General features: G+C 44.5%; 1 protein-coding gene and 1 long non-coding RNA gene across 4 annotated transcripts in view; one reads left to right on the top strand and one right to left on the bottom strand.

Annotated features, from left to right (window-relative positions):
• LOC117606470 (uncharacterized) overlaps positions 1-2,272 on the top strand; it is a 108,139-nt gene extending 105,867 nt beyond the window's left edge. For both annotated transcript variants that reach the window (XM_034328929.2, XM_034328939.2), the window contains one exon: positions 2,072-2,272. In XM_034328929.2, coding sequence (XP_034184820.1) covers positions 2,072-2,197 — 126 coding nt within the window. In that variant the 3' untranslated portion in view covers positions 2,198-2,272. The remainder of the gene's footprint in view (positions 1-2,071) is intronic.
• The window catches only part of LOC117606479 (uncharacterized), a 103,885-nt gene that overhangs the window by 56,996 nt on the left and 28,938 nt on the right, over positions 1-17,951 (bottom strand). For both annotated transcript variants that reach the window (XR_004581966.2, XR_004581965.2), the window contains exon 2: positions 5,346-5,433. This is a non-coding gene — a long non-coding RNA (uncharacterized LOC117606479). The remainder of the gene's footprint in view (positions 1-5,345; positions 5,434-17,951) is intronic.

The following is a 17,951-nucleotide window of genomic DNA, read 5'->3' as shown; positions in this document are numbered from 1 at the left end:
AACGCTATCCTTAATGGTGTTATTGCTGTTATCGGTGTCGTTATTATAGATGACTAGTCTTTATGAAATCTTGAATATTAACTTTAAGAATAAATCGTTCGGGCTAATGCACTCATTATTGATTATCTTAAAGAATTCCATGCGAGAATAGAGACACTTTCCTACGCGTTGATGATATCAAGCTATTATCGCATTGTTTCGCTCGACAGCACCGGGTTCAATCGACACAGACTTAATAGCATTTTCTGTAGGTGGAATCGAGAAGGAAACCGGTAGCCTTGAACGACATCTAATCGCGAAAGCGACGCCCAAGGCGTCCAGGAGCTGGTTCGCGCTATCCAGAAACGGCGCGTGAGTTAGTTATCCCGAGGATTTAATGATATCCTGCAATCCATATCACATTTTTACAATTCTAAAGCAGTGCATATTATTTCCTTAACTCTATAAATTCAAATAATTTCTTAACGAACGCGAGGACAGCATTTCAGCAGTCCGGGTAAACGAACCCTAAGTGAAGCTGGTACGATAAAGGAACACGGTCTCACGGGATGCATTAGGCGATTAGAAGTAGGAGGCGATGGTAGTCCCTTTATCTAGCGGTAAATAGGTTTTCTTTCATAGTCGACGAGTGGCCGATCGAAGGAGCGTTGCGTTTCATTAGCAACTTTTTACTTACCGATATCGTTTCATCTAACTACCCGGTTCGCTCCTCTTCTCCATCAATGCAACGAGCTATGATGGAATGTACGAGGGCGACGATGAAAGGATGCACGGTGTACATACTTATCGAACAGCACCGTCTTTCCTGCCTTCCCCCCCTTTTTTTTCCCCTCTCGTCTTTTACGATCTCAGTAATTTTCCTCGGTCGCAAACTAAGTTTCATCGAGTAATTTAGTTGTAAAGCATCTTATCGCCGGTACGCTCTGAGATTTCCAACATTATTTAAACGACGAATTCAGATAACGAATCCTGGTGGATTTCGCTCGGCGCGAAACAGGTTCGTTTCCTTATCCAATACGATCCTCGAGATACGCGATAATTACGGTAATGGTTAAACATTGTGTGTCAGTTCTCGGTTCGGAACGACTTTTCTTCGTTTCGCGCACGTATCGCGCAGCGTTGATACCGGGCGGCCGTGAAAATTACCAACAGCAGAAAATTATGAAAACGAGCCGGCAAAGTAAAAGAAGTTAAAACACGGTACGATTTACGCGAACGTTCCGTACGGCTTCCACGAAATTCGCACCTCGAGGTCCTTTTTCTCTCGGCGCATCCTGAGCCGCTTTTACGAGCAAGAACGAGCGCGGACCGGCTGCACGAACGGCAACAGGTACAACGTGCGCGCGACCCGATCGCGTGTACACTCGAGCTGACGAAAAAGGAGGAAACGAGGCGGACGTCGGTGGTAGCGGGTGATACCACCCATTTCCGGCAGCCCTCAGGCCATCGGCCATCGTACGACCGCGCCAAGTACGAGCTGCGTGCCGCGGTTCAACGTTTAAACTCGCTTCTTCCCTTCGTTTTCTAATGCTACTTTAAGGTTGATGATCTTCCTTCTCGCGTCACGCTTGTCTCTCGCGCGAAAATAAACGAAAACGAGATTTCTTGTTGCGTCGAAGTCTCTCGGAAACGACGGAGACTTCAATTAGACGAGCACACACTGGGTGTACCGATAGAATCTCTACCTTCGTTTGTTTAATAATACGTAGGGAATCGTGTTTATGGGATTTTTAGATTCCCGCGAAATCGTGTTTCGTAGCAGCATCGAGTACGCTAACTGACCCGGAACACGGTATTTAACGCGTCATTTTCTCCTGTTCTTCGCGTGCGATGCAGCGGATACGCGATGTACCACGAGGAAATCCAAGAATGCTGATCCGCTTCGTTGGACGCGCGAGTAGACACGTATCTGTAGACGTTGCATGGATAAAATAAGCTACGATTAATATACTCCTCGATCGAACGAATTATCAGCTGTGGCATTAATTTTTTTTTAAATTATGCTTCCGATTCGTACACCTGCACACGGTAAAAAATTACTATCTGGTGACATTTTCATTGCATTTTTCAGGTTCCCTCGATCTTGATACCGATACAACGAGCTCGTCATACGAGCAGAGGAACACGTATTTATCCTCGGCACCGTACACCCAGGGTACACGGATATCTCGCCTCGAGGGCGGTTACACAAGGATAATAATTATCGTCCCGGCGTACCAGAAGAGTCGTGAGCGGTGCTGATCAAACGAGTCCGCCGAACGAGTCGTTGGAAGTGGAGGACAGCGGGGATGGGAAAGGAAACCATGGGACCCAACGAAGAATCGAAGAGCCCGGCAGCACCTGCCACGACGTGCCCTTAGGGTCCCTAGGTCGCGGATCCTCCTCCGTTCGTTTACACCTTCGCGAAGAAGCCTTTTTTCAAATTTCTCATTAACAAGATTATTGAATTCAATAAATAATTTTTTGCGAGGTATAAAAAGGAACTTAAAATGACAAAAGTCGTAAACGTAATTTATGATCGTCGATGTTAGGGGATTAAAGCATGGAATATTATTATTATTAGAATAAAAGTGATTTGTTTAATCATTAGGTCGATAAGGATGTGATATCGATAAAGAATGCAAATAGTAGGTGGCGCATATTTCCTCGAGGAAATATTCACGCTATAACCGAACAACTTTATAGGCAATTAAGATATCGAATGTTAATACGGCCGCGTTCGCTACTAATTAATTCGTGGGAAAGCATTGCGCGTGATCTTTAATAATCCCCTGGCTACCGTTGGAAAAGTCGAAGCACGTTCGATTATTTATTAAGAAGCTGGATCGCGGTGGCAGAGGAAGCCGACGTAGCCTCATTAGAATACGCGACAGAGAGGATCGCCGCGGGTGACATCGTTTAGCCTTTAATTAGTTCCAACGGGTATTAAGATTTGCGATCCGCCCCTCAGTATACGTGCAATCCTGTTCAAACGAATACACGAACGAAACGAAAAGCGATATCGCTGGACCATCGGGCGATTCGCCAGTTGCTACGCCTTCTTCTGACCCGAGGCACCGAGCAATATATATCGAATTTGCGCTCGACAACTTAGCTCCGAGGCGGATCGATCGATAAAAAAAATCGTTTTTGACAGACACGCGCGAAAGGGTTCCAGCTTCTACGCTACCGAATTCGATTACGCGAATCGAAACGATCGGTGCAGATCAGATTAAAAATATTTAAGCAGCATATATGTATCATTGTACCTGTTCCTTTATTAAGATCGTAAATTTATCTAAAATTGTACATAAAAAGTAAATAACTTCGTCCTGTGAAACGATCGTATTGAATCAACTTTGCATGATAAATTTAATAAAAAAGTGTCAAGTGGTAGGCACAAATGGTAAATCTAATTTATAAGCAAAATATAGAAGCGTCTGCAGGTATGCATCTTATCTTAAGAAGCAAAGTGAATGTCCCTGTTTTCGCAACACTCGATACGCTATCCTTTCTTCGACGATATACCCGCGTACACCGGTAAACGTATTATGAATGTCCGCAAGGTGTTAATGAACGAGTTATACAAAGTTACACCTTCCAGTAGCCTAGGAGCAGTGGCAAACGAAGCGGAGAACGAGTTTACAACGCTATTAATTCATTCCAATGAGTAGGGCAAAGAAAAAGATCGTTGCAAGAAGGAGGCCCGTAACGAGGTGACAAAAACGAAACTCGAAGCCAACGGGCAGAACGTCGCGGAATAAGCTGGACGAGGGCGAGAGCGGACAAACGACACCGGTGTCGCGTGCCTTTTAATTTTCCCGTCCAGCTTGCACCCGTTAGCGACCCACTTAATTGCATCCTTTCGTTTCTGACGTCGCTTGTCTCGTCTCCGGAACACCGATCGATCACCGCCGCGGACGCACCTGCGATAAAACGTTGCGAAATCGGACGGCATGTGCGCGGATCTTAGGCCATGTTCACACCACGAATTTTAGAAGCCTTAAATTACCAGAATTTCACAAATATTCCCACCTCAACGCCTTCAATGAACGGCAGACGAAGAAAAAATAAAAAAATGAAAGAAAAAAAAACGTCTGCAAGCGAACCACAGCGAACGAATCTCATTCAAGCGGAGTCACGCATCTTTCCGTTTCCCTTGGTCCGTTCGTGAGAGATTTCTCATCCCCGCGAGAGCAGAAAACCTGCTGAAATTTGCACCGCAACGGTCTTCAAACGACGATCACGTAGAGTCGCGGTGAACACACGACGACCGCGGGCAAGTACCATAATCGTTCGGTTAACGTGGCCTGCGGGTTTTCGCATAGCAGTTTCCTTCTCCGCCACTTTCACCCCTGGTTGACGAAGAGTCCACGTAGGTGGGCATGTAGGAACCGCGACGTCCACTTGGTATCTCCGTATCGGCTGTCACGAGTACCTCTTTCTTTCTCTGTCCCGAGAGTATCAACGTTATAGAGGGACCCGTAGCCGGACGACCGAGGTGTGGACAGAACCCGATCTACATGAGAATACGATGGGCTCCCATAACGAGAGAACGTGTAACGCCCACACGATCGCTCTGGTATCCGCACTTCCACGACACGGCTCATACACCATCACCTTCCTCCACCTCTTTCTACCCTGTCTGTCCGCGGCGAGGAACGATGATGAAGAGCGAACCCCGCGCGGGCAGATCCATTCTAACGAACGCTCGCTGCCCGTTGGATTTATGTCGCCGTTTATCAAGCGTCCGATGAAAACGTAAGCCCGTACGAATAGAGGCAGCCCTCTTGTGCGTGGTGATTCGAAGTAGAAAAGGTATCGATACCTCTTACACACTCTGCTGTTGCGTTATTATTACTCGTACACCGGGCACAGTAACTCGGTAGCCGTCCTACGGGTTCGTCCTGTTCCGAGCTGATCCTCTACCGGTCTATGCGGTTTATGTACATCGAACATAATGAATGAAACGATCGACGAACACCGCGCGACGATGCACGGGATTGTACAGGGTGCGCGAGCAGAGTGATCCGATTCGATTCGATGACTCGGAATCTTTCGAAGATCCCCTATCGATGATAGATACCTTGAAACGTGATGCGAGGAATTTATATCGGAGTTGTTAAAGTCTTTTGGTAAATTGAATTAACGTGCAGCAGTGGTAGAGAGGTTGTTCTGTTAATATACGAGGAGAGTGGGAAAACATGGCATACTGTGAGCAATTGCGGGTTTCACGTTCTTCTCCGTTAAATACGAGACGAAAATAAGGGGTGAAAGAGGAAATCTCAGAGGAGTAAAGGTATATAATAGGTTAAAGTTGGCGCGGTAACCGCGGCTATGGGGTAACAGCTATTTACTGTACTTACCTTGCCGACCGCGAAGAGAAATTGGAAGCCGTCCCACGGGTTTGCGACGCTACAGTTCGCAGCAGGAGCCAGCTCGATTGATGGGAAGCTGTAATTACAAAAAATTTTTTATGTAAACGAGAACCTTCCAGTCTCATCTTACACTTAAACTGTGCCATCCTCTAATTTATCAAACGCGAGCGCGTTACTTTCGATTCTAATTGCAATTCTACCGTATATTTTGTGGAAATAAAACAATCATAGAAAGCTACCCATCGAAAAATATCAGGCGCAATAAAACAATTGGGATTTTCCAAGTTGTTTTATTGCCGATGACGTTTTGGAGTAAGGACAGTGCGTCCTGGCTTTCCACATTTCAAATAAAGTTATTCTTCACTAGAAGACTATCTTAGTAACTTGCTTCCCACGTATCTTCAACGTATTTCAATTTTATTATATTATTAAGACCGTCGAAAAGTTAATTAAAATCTCGGCATTTTAAAATGAAACGTTACTTTCCTTCAACAGATACAAAATTCATCTATCACTCAAAAGATCGTTTAACACCTACGCGTTTTCTCTCTCGTTCTTACCGTCCGATTACAATCGGCAACTAATTGCACGCGTTTCCCGGTAGCGAAAGATTAATACAACCAGCTAAGTCTCGCGTAGGAACAATCTACCGCTGCTGTAGTTACACGCCGCCGAAGGCGTACAACTTGTTCCGCGTCTTTCCGTCGATTCATCCCGCAACACCATGATTCCCGGTGCACCGTCATCGCTCTGATGCCTAGTAATTGCGGTTTGCATCGTCTAAGCGAGCTAATGAGTACGGCCAAATGATATTCGATCGTTTGTGGTGGACCTTGGGACAACCGAGGGAAGAAGAGGAGACGCGTTCTAGGAAGAACGAAGGAGCGGTTGATCACGGTGAAATTATGAAAAAAAAACCGAGTACTACATCTTCATCAATTAGCGATGCCGAGCGACCGGTCGAAAGCGACGTGTAGGAAGGTTGGAATCCATTGTACCAGGAATCGCTGGCCTCGTGGCTTCTGATTCCGCTCCCGATTCAGCGTTCGCCAACCAGCCGAGCCCCATTGGCTCGCGACGAAGAAGCAGACGGACGAACGCTCCCTAGGGAAACCAGGACGACGCGGAGAATGCGATTTCATTCCTTTAGCATCGCGATCAGGAGCCCGAACGGGAGATTTCATTTCTCGAAACAGCGCGCATGACCTTCCAAGGCGAGTTCAGGCTGGCCGATTCTGGAAAACCGGGGGTCGCCACGACGTCCAACACTTGTACAGGGGGAAAAAGTTTTCCCGCCAATTAGAACCGCGATTTGTCGCTACGCGCCGTGTGAAAATTACTCTACTTGGGTTCCTGTTACGCCGCTTCGCTCGAATTAAACATCTGGTTTAAATACGTGCACGATTGAGGGAGAACTGGGGTTAATTTCAATATGGTAACTTGGCACGGTGATCAATTAAGGATCTCCAGGAACCGTTTAACGAGGATACCTCTTCCCACAAATGGCGCTAATTACCAAAGAGTACACAGAATTTCTTGAATCGTCAAGGTTCAGAGTCGTGTCCTCGGCGTGTTCAAAGGATCAATTCTGGACCATTCCGTGACAGAAAGCCATGCGCTTTTAATTGCAGCTTTCGGGAATTGTAGCTTTTTTTTGTTGCTAATGCTCGTTTGATCGTAACGCAACGTTCCAGTCATGGTTCGTTTTTGCTGAAACTTTCTGTCACGCTTGGGTCTCGTTTGTCCATCTACTTGCCTCTACCCACATTAGCTCTGACCCCTCTTCAATCTTTTTCCTGCGGTATCGTCCATTTTACCTGACCAACCACGCCGCTACGTGAGCCTCGTTATCTGCCTACTCGTTTAAAGGAGATGGGAAAACAATCAAGACAAGCGGAAAAGTTCATCAGCGTGAAACGTAAGAGGGAACGAAGAGGCGAGGATCGAATCGGAGGCTGGCCAGTTCCGGCGGAAAAATACCAACTCGAGATGATTTATGCCTGCTACGTTCGATTATCGCCAACAGGAGAGAAACGAGCGTTTCTTTGGATTACACGCGTGTTTCATTAACCCGTCGTTAATTAGTAATTAATTCAGGGCTGTTCTTATCGAGCACCGAATATCCTGTTTCTGTTGCAACGTTCTATTAAACTTTTAAATCTTCAGTAAGAAGAAATTTATAATTATTTTTGCAATTTGAAAGAAAAATTTCTGCGTTAATGATCCTCGCGTTAAAATAGAAAATCTATATGAAATCATTAAAAGGAGAGGTCAAAGGAATGGTCATAAGAAAGCCTATCGCAGAGGCCGGTAGAAAAACAGAAGGAGATTCGATCGTAATTGAGCAACGGGGTATTTCGTTAGCGACTACCGTTCGGTTCGATTGGTTATCGAGAATCGATCAGGAAAGCTTCCGGTTGTCGGGTGTTCGCAGTCGTAGAAACCACCTACTTCTTGCCTCTGCTGCGGCTCGTACCTGTTGAAAGATATGACGTTGATTGCTCGTCGTTGAGGACCTCGGGATGAACCGTGCGAGTCGATGACCTCGAGGATGCTTGACCCTTCTTAGAAGGAGAAACAGGCGAGAATCGAAAAGGTAGTATCGAAGAAAAGTGGATTTCCGTTCCGTACTTCCCCTTAGTCGCGGCATAAAATTAAATGTCACCGAGATATGACTTCTGGTTTTCAAGATGACAAAATTCATGACAGTAAAAGTCGCTGTTCGCCGACACGTGAAAATATACCTTTTGCAAACAGAACGAAGGAACGGAAAATAAACGTTCGTTAAATAATAAAAAGCATGATTAAACTACTATTAAAGTCGAGCGTAAATCACTGTGGAAGACAAAGCGAAATATCGTTTATCGCCGTGACTACCGCCCAAAGGAATTTTAATTGCTCTTCAATTATCTCCGAAACCTTTTGCTTCCTCCTACCATAAACACAAAGAGTTTCTATCTGATGTACAATTCGTATCGTGATGGTTGAAATGAAATATTTTTTATCTGGAAATAGTTTTCCCAAAAATAAACCATTGAATTTTTAAGAATCTGAGGACACGATTAGAAGGCGAGTGAAGAGTAGTTTCTCTTGATTTTCTGGGTTAATAAAGTTCTCTGACGTGGTCTATGACGTAGATAGTAGTAGGCCGTGTACTCTAACTCGAAAAACATCGTAAAATTAAAATTTTGTGATTTCCACAGTCCGATTTGTAGTTAATAGTCTAAGTGCAAAGTTGGGCATGATTTTAAATAATCTTCTGCACTACTTTCAACTAAAATGGAGATTTTATTTCAAATAGAAATGTCTTTAAATTGAAAATTATTCGCTATCTGAAATAATTTCCTTTTATTTGAAAATTTAATTTAAAGAAAAAATTATTTCTAACTTTTCAATATTTCCATTTTATCCAAAATATGTATCGGAAGATTATTTGAAATAACATCTAACTCTGCCTCAGTGTAAGTCATATTCAATAGGAAAATATTTTTGACGTTTCACAAGTAATTATCTTCATCAAGGATCAACACTAATTGGACATACCTGAGATAGTATCAACGTGGTAAAAATTAGGAAAGACAGGATCAACGAAGTTTTCATTTATTTACGAGGAGGTGGAGAAGACGGCAGCGCGTCAGATAAAACGAGCAGAAGAGGCGGAGAGTTTAGTACGAGTATCCGATGGGAGTCCAGCTCGTTCTCCTCCACCACGGTGCCTTTACTCAAAGTGAATTTGTCGATAACGTCCCACGCCTACCCGTCCGAATAATTAATCACCTGTTCCCGATGAACTGACGTACCGTTAGAGAAACCTGCCCTCGAGGCTCCGTCGATCTTCTAGCGGGTGAAAAAACAATTTTAGGAACATAATGATCGCGCCAACATCAAAGAACCCTAACGCCATAGATTGCTTATCGCTAAAAAAGTGAAACAATTTGAAAATATTTACTAATAAATTACGAAATTTTTCACTTGATTAATTGATTAATTATCCTCCCAACCAAAATCCACCCCTTTGAATAAAATATTGATTACCCTTTAAGGACAGAACATTTCTAAGCTTGCACAGAGTATTATTAATTTAAACTGTAAAAATTAATTATTCCATTCGTCAAAGCATATATGATAAATATTTACTTTCTACACTTACAGCTGAATATAACGTAATAAATAAAGAATTATAAATTACTATGACAATTATACTATTTGAACATCCATATGCACCCATCAGCCGCAAAGGGTTAAATATTTTTTACCTAAGAATATCAACCTAACAAAGCAAAGAATCCTGAAACGAACCACGTGTATCGAGGAAAACACGAGGGCGAAGAAACCGAGCACCAAGGCCTCAATGTGTCCCGAATTTCGGGGATCCTCTCAGGTGACTATAAAGTGCTGCATCCTATAGACCGTAACCCCGAAGCCGGTAAGAAGAACTCCGGTAACCCGATATCGTCGAATTTTACCAGGGAATTTTTATGGGGCCGCATAATGGTGTTTTAATTGCGCGGCCTCGCCGTCTGGGCTTGATTAAGCAGTAAATTCACGTATTCATAAAACACTGTAGTTTACGAACGCACACCATCCACACACGCACAAACAAGCGCGTGGGCAACGTTGAATTTTCATTTTGCTTTCGTACACCTCAACCCTGTAGTTGACGCTCCTTCTTCATCTTTCAATTCTCTTTTTTTTTTTCATTTTCTCGCGGAGAGGCAATTTTACGGGATGTACACGGGTCGGTGTCGTTCCGGAGTTCCAAGATGTCCTGGCCAATCGCGGGGTATCCTTTGGTCGCGTTTTACGAGGAGACAGATGATCCACGACAGCTTCTTGATTAAGCGAAATCCACTCTTTAAGTACATGACTCCGCGTTATTTACAACACTAATTAGCTGCTAATGACGATCAGCGAACGCGTCTTAACCTTTCCGGGGCTGCGTTCAACGGATGGTGCAACATTGTTGCGCACCTGGTTCATTTCTTGAAGAACCAGAAACGGAACGATTATCGTTCAAGAACTGAAGGCTGTGCAATTCAATTGCAAATATATAGCTCGAAATATTTAATTAACCGTAAAAAAAACTGCTATCTATAAGGAAATAGTGTAAAATATAGAAAATGAATTTAAAATGAAATTTAAGCTTCAAATCGTAAATTAGCAAAGATTCTCATCCCGCAGTTAAATTGTGCCATCTAATTTATCAGTGCGTTAATTTCAATCTTGATTGCAGTTTCATGGCACATTTCAATTTTGATATTAAGACGCTAAGAAGTTCATTAAATAATAAAATCTTAGCATCTTCTACTCCGCCACTGAAGGGTTAAACAAGCGCAACAACGCTTTCACGATGCCTGCACCTTTATCCAGTGATTAAAGGGTTAAAAATGAACACAATATATACTTTCTTCAAGATTGAGCAAGGGCAAGCTTACAATTTACCTGTCGCGTTCATGTGCAACTAAAGGTTTCATTTCTTCCTTGATTTTTTTTAATCCGTTACAGGGTAACTGTTTCGCTTGGTACATTTTAGAGGCTTCCCTTAGAATGCCAGTCTCGCTGGTGTACGCTGTTCGAAAATGAAGGAGGCGTGTGAACGAGAGAACCAGCTCTGCAAAGCAGAAGACGAGGACAACGACGCTGAAGAAGAAGAAGAAGAAGAAGATGAAGAACGAGAGTGAAACAGGAATAAGGGAGGTGTGTCCGTGTAGCGGCTACCTGCAAAACCACTCTCGAACGAGCTATATATCGCGAGTCCCTCCCCCGCGCGGTATCGCTTTAATTTTAAATTAAAATTCATGAACGGGTTATTATCTTTTTGCTGGATCGAGTTACGCACTTTTTCGGCGTTCTACTGCACCGACTCCCGACCTATCTATGCGTACATCGCCCCGAGGATGTTCATTTCACGCCGTCGTAAACGTACCTTCTCCTGTTTACAGACGAGCCGAGGTGCATTTAAATACGCCCACTTCCTCTTACTAATCCGCTTCAATTCAAATATTAGGTTGATTGGAAAGTTCTGTCGTTGATGCATCACGAAGATAACGGAGATTGGTATTGAATGATTAGGAAGAAAATCGTGTCCCATCCTATTTAATTATATTAATTTTTTCTAAATTTTAATTTCTTCAAAATCAGGTTTTCCTCCTTGCACGGTGAAGAGTTTGACACGCGTCGAAGACCGAAACTGGTCCAAGGTGAAACGAACCAGCAAAGTTAGAAACGATTACTCCTTTTCCCTTTCAGGATAACAGCCACCTTCGAACGAAGGACGACACTTTCGCGGTAGCCTTGGTCCTCCAGCACCGAAATTATTGCTCGGGAACGATGAATTCTCCGAATGCCAAGGACGTTTCTAACGCGAGAGCACGACAGCCATGTTTAAGCAACGTTTAGCAAACCCGACATTACCGCGAATATCATCTAAAGGACTCTCTGAACGGCAACCAATTATCAGCAGCGAACTCTAAGAAGTAGGTCGTGCCTGTCGAACCGGACGGATCGTCTCCGCGTTCAACGAGCGGACGATTTCTTCGGGTTTTCGCACACGAAGAGTACCGCTCCAAATGACGGGGCAGAAATTTTCGGCTATTCTATTAGCGCCGGGGATGTCGAATCTCGTTCGTGATTCATCGCGAACGAGATCTCGTGATCAGAATTAACCGTACCACCGTCATTAATTAGTGCTGGAGATTCATTTCGGTCCAAAGTTAACACATTGACGTAGCTAAACACGGAGCCTAGTTCACCCCGTCAAAAATAATTGAAATAAGTAAAAAAGAATCCTAGTTACGCCAATGAGAATCACGATGACTCAAGCAGGAAGTCTCGTGGCCGAAATCAAGCGTCATTAATTAGCGCCTGAGATTCATTTCGGTCGAGAGTTAATGAAACCTCGAACAGAGGTATCCACGATCGAATACGGCCTAGCGATCGAGAATCGTGGATAACGAGAGGATCAAGCCTCGGGCTGAATGCTTCTCTATTTCATCGACAAAGCACAATAGCGTACAAAGTGGGTGCAATAAGGGGGGTACCCGCCTTAATTCGAGATAAGCAGCTTTTCCAAACCTACGCGGGATTACTCGTAGTCCTACGTGGCCCATTGTCGACGGGTCGGCACCGCAAAAATTCACCTCCGCCGATAGATTGTTCGGTCGAGACGCTCTTTTCCTCGCGCCTGGCTGACCGGGAGGACGTTAACGGCTCGTATTTGCATAGCTATCGATTAAAGGGTAATTGAACGAAATGTACGGCGTACACGTCCATCGTGTCCGCATAATACGGATGCCAGAAAGTGAAACTAGCCTGATGGAAGAGGGAGAGAACAGGGTACCGATGGAAACTCGTTCCCACGTCGCGAGATACGCGCGCGTCTAGGAGCGTGTGGGCGCGTGTAACGTCGCGTAACGCGCGTATACAAGGTGTTCGCGTTAAATTTACGCATAATTTTTTAGCCATTTGTAACGATGTAATAGAATAATATATCGTATTATTACTTTAGTATGTTTTTCCCTCGGCACAGATGAATTTTAATTAATAAAATTATCGTTATATCGGTGTAAATTAATGAAAAATAGTGTGTTGAGTTGGCGAACACCTTGTATATTGATCGAGGAAGGCGAAATCCGGTCGAACGTTTCAGATACATATAATGAGAGTCGATTATTGACGGCGTGGGTGGCTTGAAAACGCTTCGATCGGCGGATACGCATGGCCGGGCCGAGTGTAATTCGAGCCTCGGTCAGGTGCGACGGCTCGATTACCTTAATACACGAAACTCGTTCTCATCTTGATTTACGGAGCATCCGCGAGACACCCTGCTGTCGCACGCTCCTCGCTCTCTTCGTGAAACGCGAGCAGAGTATCCCTTTCTTCTGGTCACGCTTCAAATTCGTCTCTCATTAATTAAAAGTATCAATAAGAGATTGATAAAATACACTTGGTATCTTTGATTTTTCAACCCGTGCTGTATCATTCCATAACAGAGGGCTAAAGATCAACATACAATTAAATAAAGATAATTATTCAGCTATCTGAAAGGTGGTACAATAATTAATCAGGTATTCAAATGATGCAATACCGAATGAGCAGTTATAAGAGAAATATCCAAAGAATGCAGTTCATTAGACTACACCGGTCTACTTGTACGTTATTACACGTTTCTTCTCGTTAGAAAATGATTGATGAGAAAAATCTAGAATCCCGGCCAGTAAACACGCTCCAAAAAGAACTACTATTAATTTTATCTCAAAGATCAAAGAACGCGATTCTTTCAGTTCCAAAGGTCTACGATATTTTGATAGATTCGTTGCGATTCAACGGCTGACCCGCGTAACGAGCGTACATCGGAAACAGAAAAAAGGAAATCATGTACCGAGGCAGCCGGTAACGACTCGGCATCCCTGTATTACAACGCGCAGTGACATTAGCTGCTCGCTAGATTAACCATCGAGAAAATAAGACTCGGGAGGGAATTAATCCGTACGGCTCCGTACAAGCATCGACGACGGTCGTCCGTCGTCGGGCGATGGCTAGAGAGAGCTTGTTAAAACTTTAGTTAATCACCTGCTGGACATCGGTCACACGTTGTCGTGCTTAATTCGCGATCTGCCGTTCAACGTTCTCTCTTTCTCTCCATCGCGCGCGTCCGCCCCGCCGGCGTCCAACGGTAGATGTATCTCGGTCGTCGTATCGCGGAGCTGAAAACTCAATTACAGCTTAATGAATTGGCGCGGGGTGAAGCGTGGCCTCTGCCGAAGAGGATCCAGCACGAGGCAGTAGCGGAGGAACGGGTCCGCTTGGTAACGAGCCAGGCGCAAGCTGCACGTACGTTCCCTACGAAGATACCAGATTCCAGATACGAAGATCATGGGAATCGATTTTCCTTCGCCGGCTCCGAGATCAGCACCGTATCGATCGCTCGCGATCATCACCTTCAAAGCGAAGCCTGATCCATCTCCCTGGACGGGGTCCAGGAATCGTTCGATTTCAAACGTCTCCAGAGAACTGTTCGCGATCTTTTCATCGGTTCGGAAGCATTTATCTTGAGAAGATAAGATGGAGATCGTCAAATTCTTGCGCTAGGTTCTACCCTATTTCCTTCGTGGTCGTTTCAACCCTCTTCGAAACTTTTATATTCCAAAAATGGGAATTGTTATGATGATATTTTTTTCCTGGTAGCAATCATTTCCACGCATAAGATGCGTTTATCTTGCAGAGATGAGTCGTTCTGCGTAGGTATAACAGAAAAATTTGTACGTAGCTACCGTAGACTCGATTTCCCTCTCGATAGCGCTCTAAATCTTCCAACGAAATCGATAAAAGCGACAGTAATAATATATAGACGGGACGCGGCAAACGAGTTTCGCGTTTCTGGCGCACGCCTAAAAGCTGCATACAGGATACCGGCAATTCTGGTTCGACATTTCGAGCGTACGTTGCCGCTGGTTATAGAAAAGGAAACAGTGGGCCTATAAACCATCTCTCTTATCTATACCTTTCCCCTTTTTTTTCGTAATATTATCGATTAACAAGCACGGTACCCAAAGGATTATTGGAAAAGAACCGTGGAATAATAATTTAACGACCAGCGACGAATGAGTTATTATCGTAACGATATATCCCTACTGTTTTAGATTTCCGGACACGAGCAGAGAAAACATTGCTTTTCTTTATAGGGTGTTCCAGGTTACTGTGCGAATATGTTTTATGAGAATAAATAAGCAAAAAACCTTCTATAAACGCAGCCTCATAAATGTTTTAATGAAACGATAACGGACTTGTTCTTAGCGCGGCGCTGCGAGGAATTGATCAACGATACCTATCTAATTTGTTTACGCGACTTCGATTTATTATTTCCAAGTTACTTTTTTGTAGCGACATTAAGCTATCATCGTTTTAGAAATTTAATTAATATCGTTGATTATCATCGCGGGAAGTAACATCATTATGGATCTAATCGTGCAAATTAATTGCGCAAAAGATACAATTAAATTTTCCTTACAACGGTAAGAAAATCATGTAGAATTGACTCGTGTCAAAGAATGGTTCGCCGAAAAATAAACAGTCGAGTCACAGATGCTTTGAACAGTCGGTTAAACACCGTCGAGATTATAAGATACCGGAGATAGGGATCGATTTAATTAAACCGTTCGTCAATCAGGGACGATGCGATAATTAAACGATAATACGAAGCAGAAAACGAGATGAACGCTTACGATTGCATCTCGAACGCGTATCGATTCGAGGCTACGGGTAATTTCGACGACGCTCGAGCATCGCTCTGGTAATTTCAATGCCGGACGCGAAGTGTAACGCCGCTCTGTTGGCCGCGCAGTGAGAGGCGAAAATGTTACGAAAACCATGGCGGAACCGATTATTCTCAAACGAATTCGCTTCGAAAAGGCGGGGGAAAGAAAAAACGAAGAAGCGGTAATAAAACAACAAACAGAAGGGGAAAAAACGAGGAGATATCCTCGTTCTCGGAGCGGCGCGAAACAGTTCGATTCGCGTGCTCGTCGAGTCGAACAGATTTCGGGGATGCGGTTCGCGAAATTACCGGTAACTGCGTTCCGCGAGGAACGAGCATGGAAGGAAAAGTTACGGTGCGAGCGGATAAAAAAGAAGCACATCTGCTTTCGCCTTCTGATGCACTGTTCGCGAAGAAACCGTGCTTCCTGTTCCCCATCGCACGGACCTCTCTCACCTGCGATTTATTTTTCGGCCAAGTGAAATTAAGTTTTATATCCAGAGGCCGTAACGAGGCTACCTCGCCGGTGGCCACCGGAACAGCCAATGAAAACTACCGTGCGCGATGATGACTCGCGGCGTACCGCGCCGATTTTCAAGCTGATTCATTTTATCCGCTCGCATGCCGTCCGCTCGATGACGGCAAGAACTAATTTTATCAGCCTCGAATATTATATTTGAGAACAATCCGATTGCACCGGGATAAAATAGCATTTAGGGAACGAACAGATTGAGACGTGCAATAACTTTGAACTTTCCGACGTTTTATCCGTGATACCGTTTGAAATATCGACATAATTAAGGCAGCTCGTATCACCTTTCGAAACTATTCATACCACGACTATCTTTTAAGGAAAGTTACTAGATAACACGAATTTATATCAACGAGTCTTGGAGAGACTAATTAATATGACGCTTATCGACAATGTTCCAGCATGGACCACGATAAAACTCGAACGCACAGGTAGGAAAGGCTAGCCAAGGACGAGAGCGATTTCTAAGAGATTATAAGAGCATGTCGAAGGAACTATAGGCATTTATTGCAAGCCCGTTAAAGGTTCCTGGGCATCGCGTGGGCGGGCACCGATAGAGTCTACATGCTTCTCGGCATGTGCAAGCCAGACTTCGTGGTTGCTCGACTTTTTCGATTAACTCCTCTCCCTGTCTCTCTACTTTCTTTTTTGTTTTACTTTCGATGCCCGCTGCGCGTGGGAGGATCGCGCGAGACAGTCCGCTGCGGAGAGCCGAATTTTAATAGCCTCTGCACACCTTTGGGAATCGGTGTTTCAAGGTCGATCAGGCAACTCGCTTTCGTCCCAATGGAATTTCAATCTGAATAATTTAATTTGCGAGCGAATTTAATTTTTCTACGCTCCAGATGAAAACACGAGATATTATTTTAATTACCAATTAACCCTCGATGAAAGTAATAATTTATCCCAAGTTGGAGGCAACCTTACCGCAAAGTATTCTAAAGCGAATAAAGTTTTCCATTGACGCAGAAAATCGGTGTCGTTGGTAGCGAAACGCTGGCAAGCGGAATCGATTAACGCAGAGAGTTCAAGGCACTCGAAAAATTATGCACGCCCGTCCTCCTACACCTCCCGAATGGCGAAGTGGAGCATCGACTGGGGCACAGTGTTGATATGAATATGCAACACGCATCTATAGGCTCCGTCGTGGAGCGTATAAAGGCGCGCTTACACGTGTGGTCCGGTGACGAATGCGTGCAGGTACATCGGTAAGCACACGTGTAAACCGTGCGTGCTTTACACGTGCGTGCCGAGGGTGGGGCACGTGGGTGACTTTCCGTTCCACCCACACGTCACGTTCTCCGTAGCTCGGTCTTTCGACAAGCATGCCGTGAATGGCGATAAACATCGTCGGAAAGGCTTCGTGCAAGCGACACCTTCGGTTCGACGGAGCGCTATACCGTTCGGAGAGAAATTAAAGCTTCTTAATTACCCCCCGAGATCGTCGCGTCCGTCCCTCGTGTTTTCACGATGCGAGAACCGTCCTTCGATGAATATTAATTGCCGTCGTAGTCGTCGCGAGGGGCGACGTTATCGCGACGGGACAAGGTGTCGTAAATAACGCGGCTCGATGCGCGTGTAATAGTAATACAATTCAGAAAACTTATTGCTCGAAATCGCCGCTCTCGTGGGAACGTGCCGTGACACCGAGCTGATTTCGTATTCATTCGTGCACGCGGCCGGCAACAACCATCTTCGCGTCCGCAGCCATGAACACGCGCAGAAAATTTAAAGAGTTCGCATCATTTCTCCTATGAGATCGTGGTTCTTTATTTTATTAAATTTTAAAGAAAGAAATGCGTTCTTC

The sequence above is a fragment of the Osmia lignaria genome, chromosome 9, assembly GCF_051020975.1.
Source record: "Osmia lignaria lignaria isolate PbOS001 chromosome 9, iyOsmLign1, whole genome shotgun sequence".
NCBI lineage: Eukaryota > Metazoa > Arthropoda > Insecta > Hymenoptera > Megachilidae > Osmia > Osmia lignaria.
This window is presented reverse-complemented; position numbering and strand designations above follow the sequence as displayed.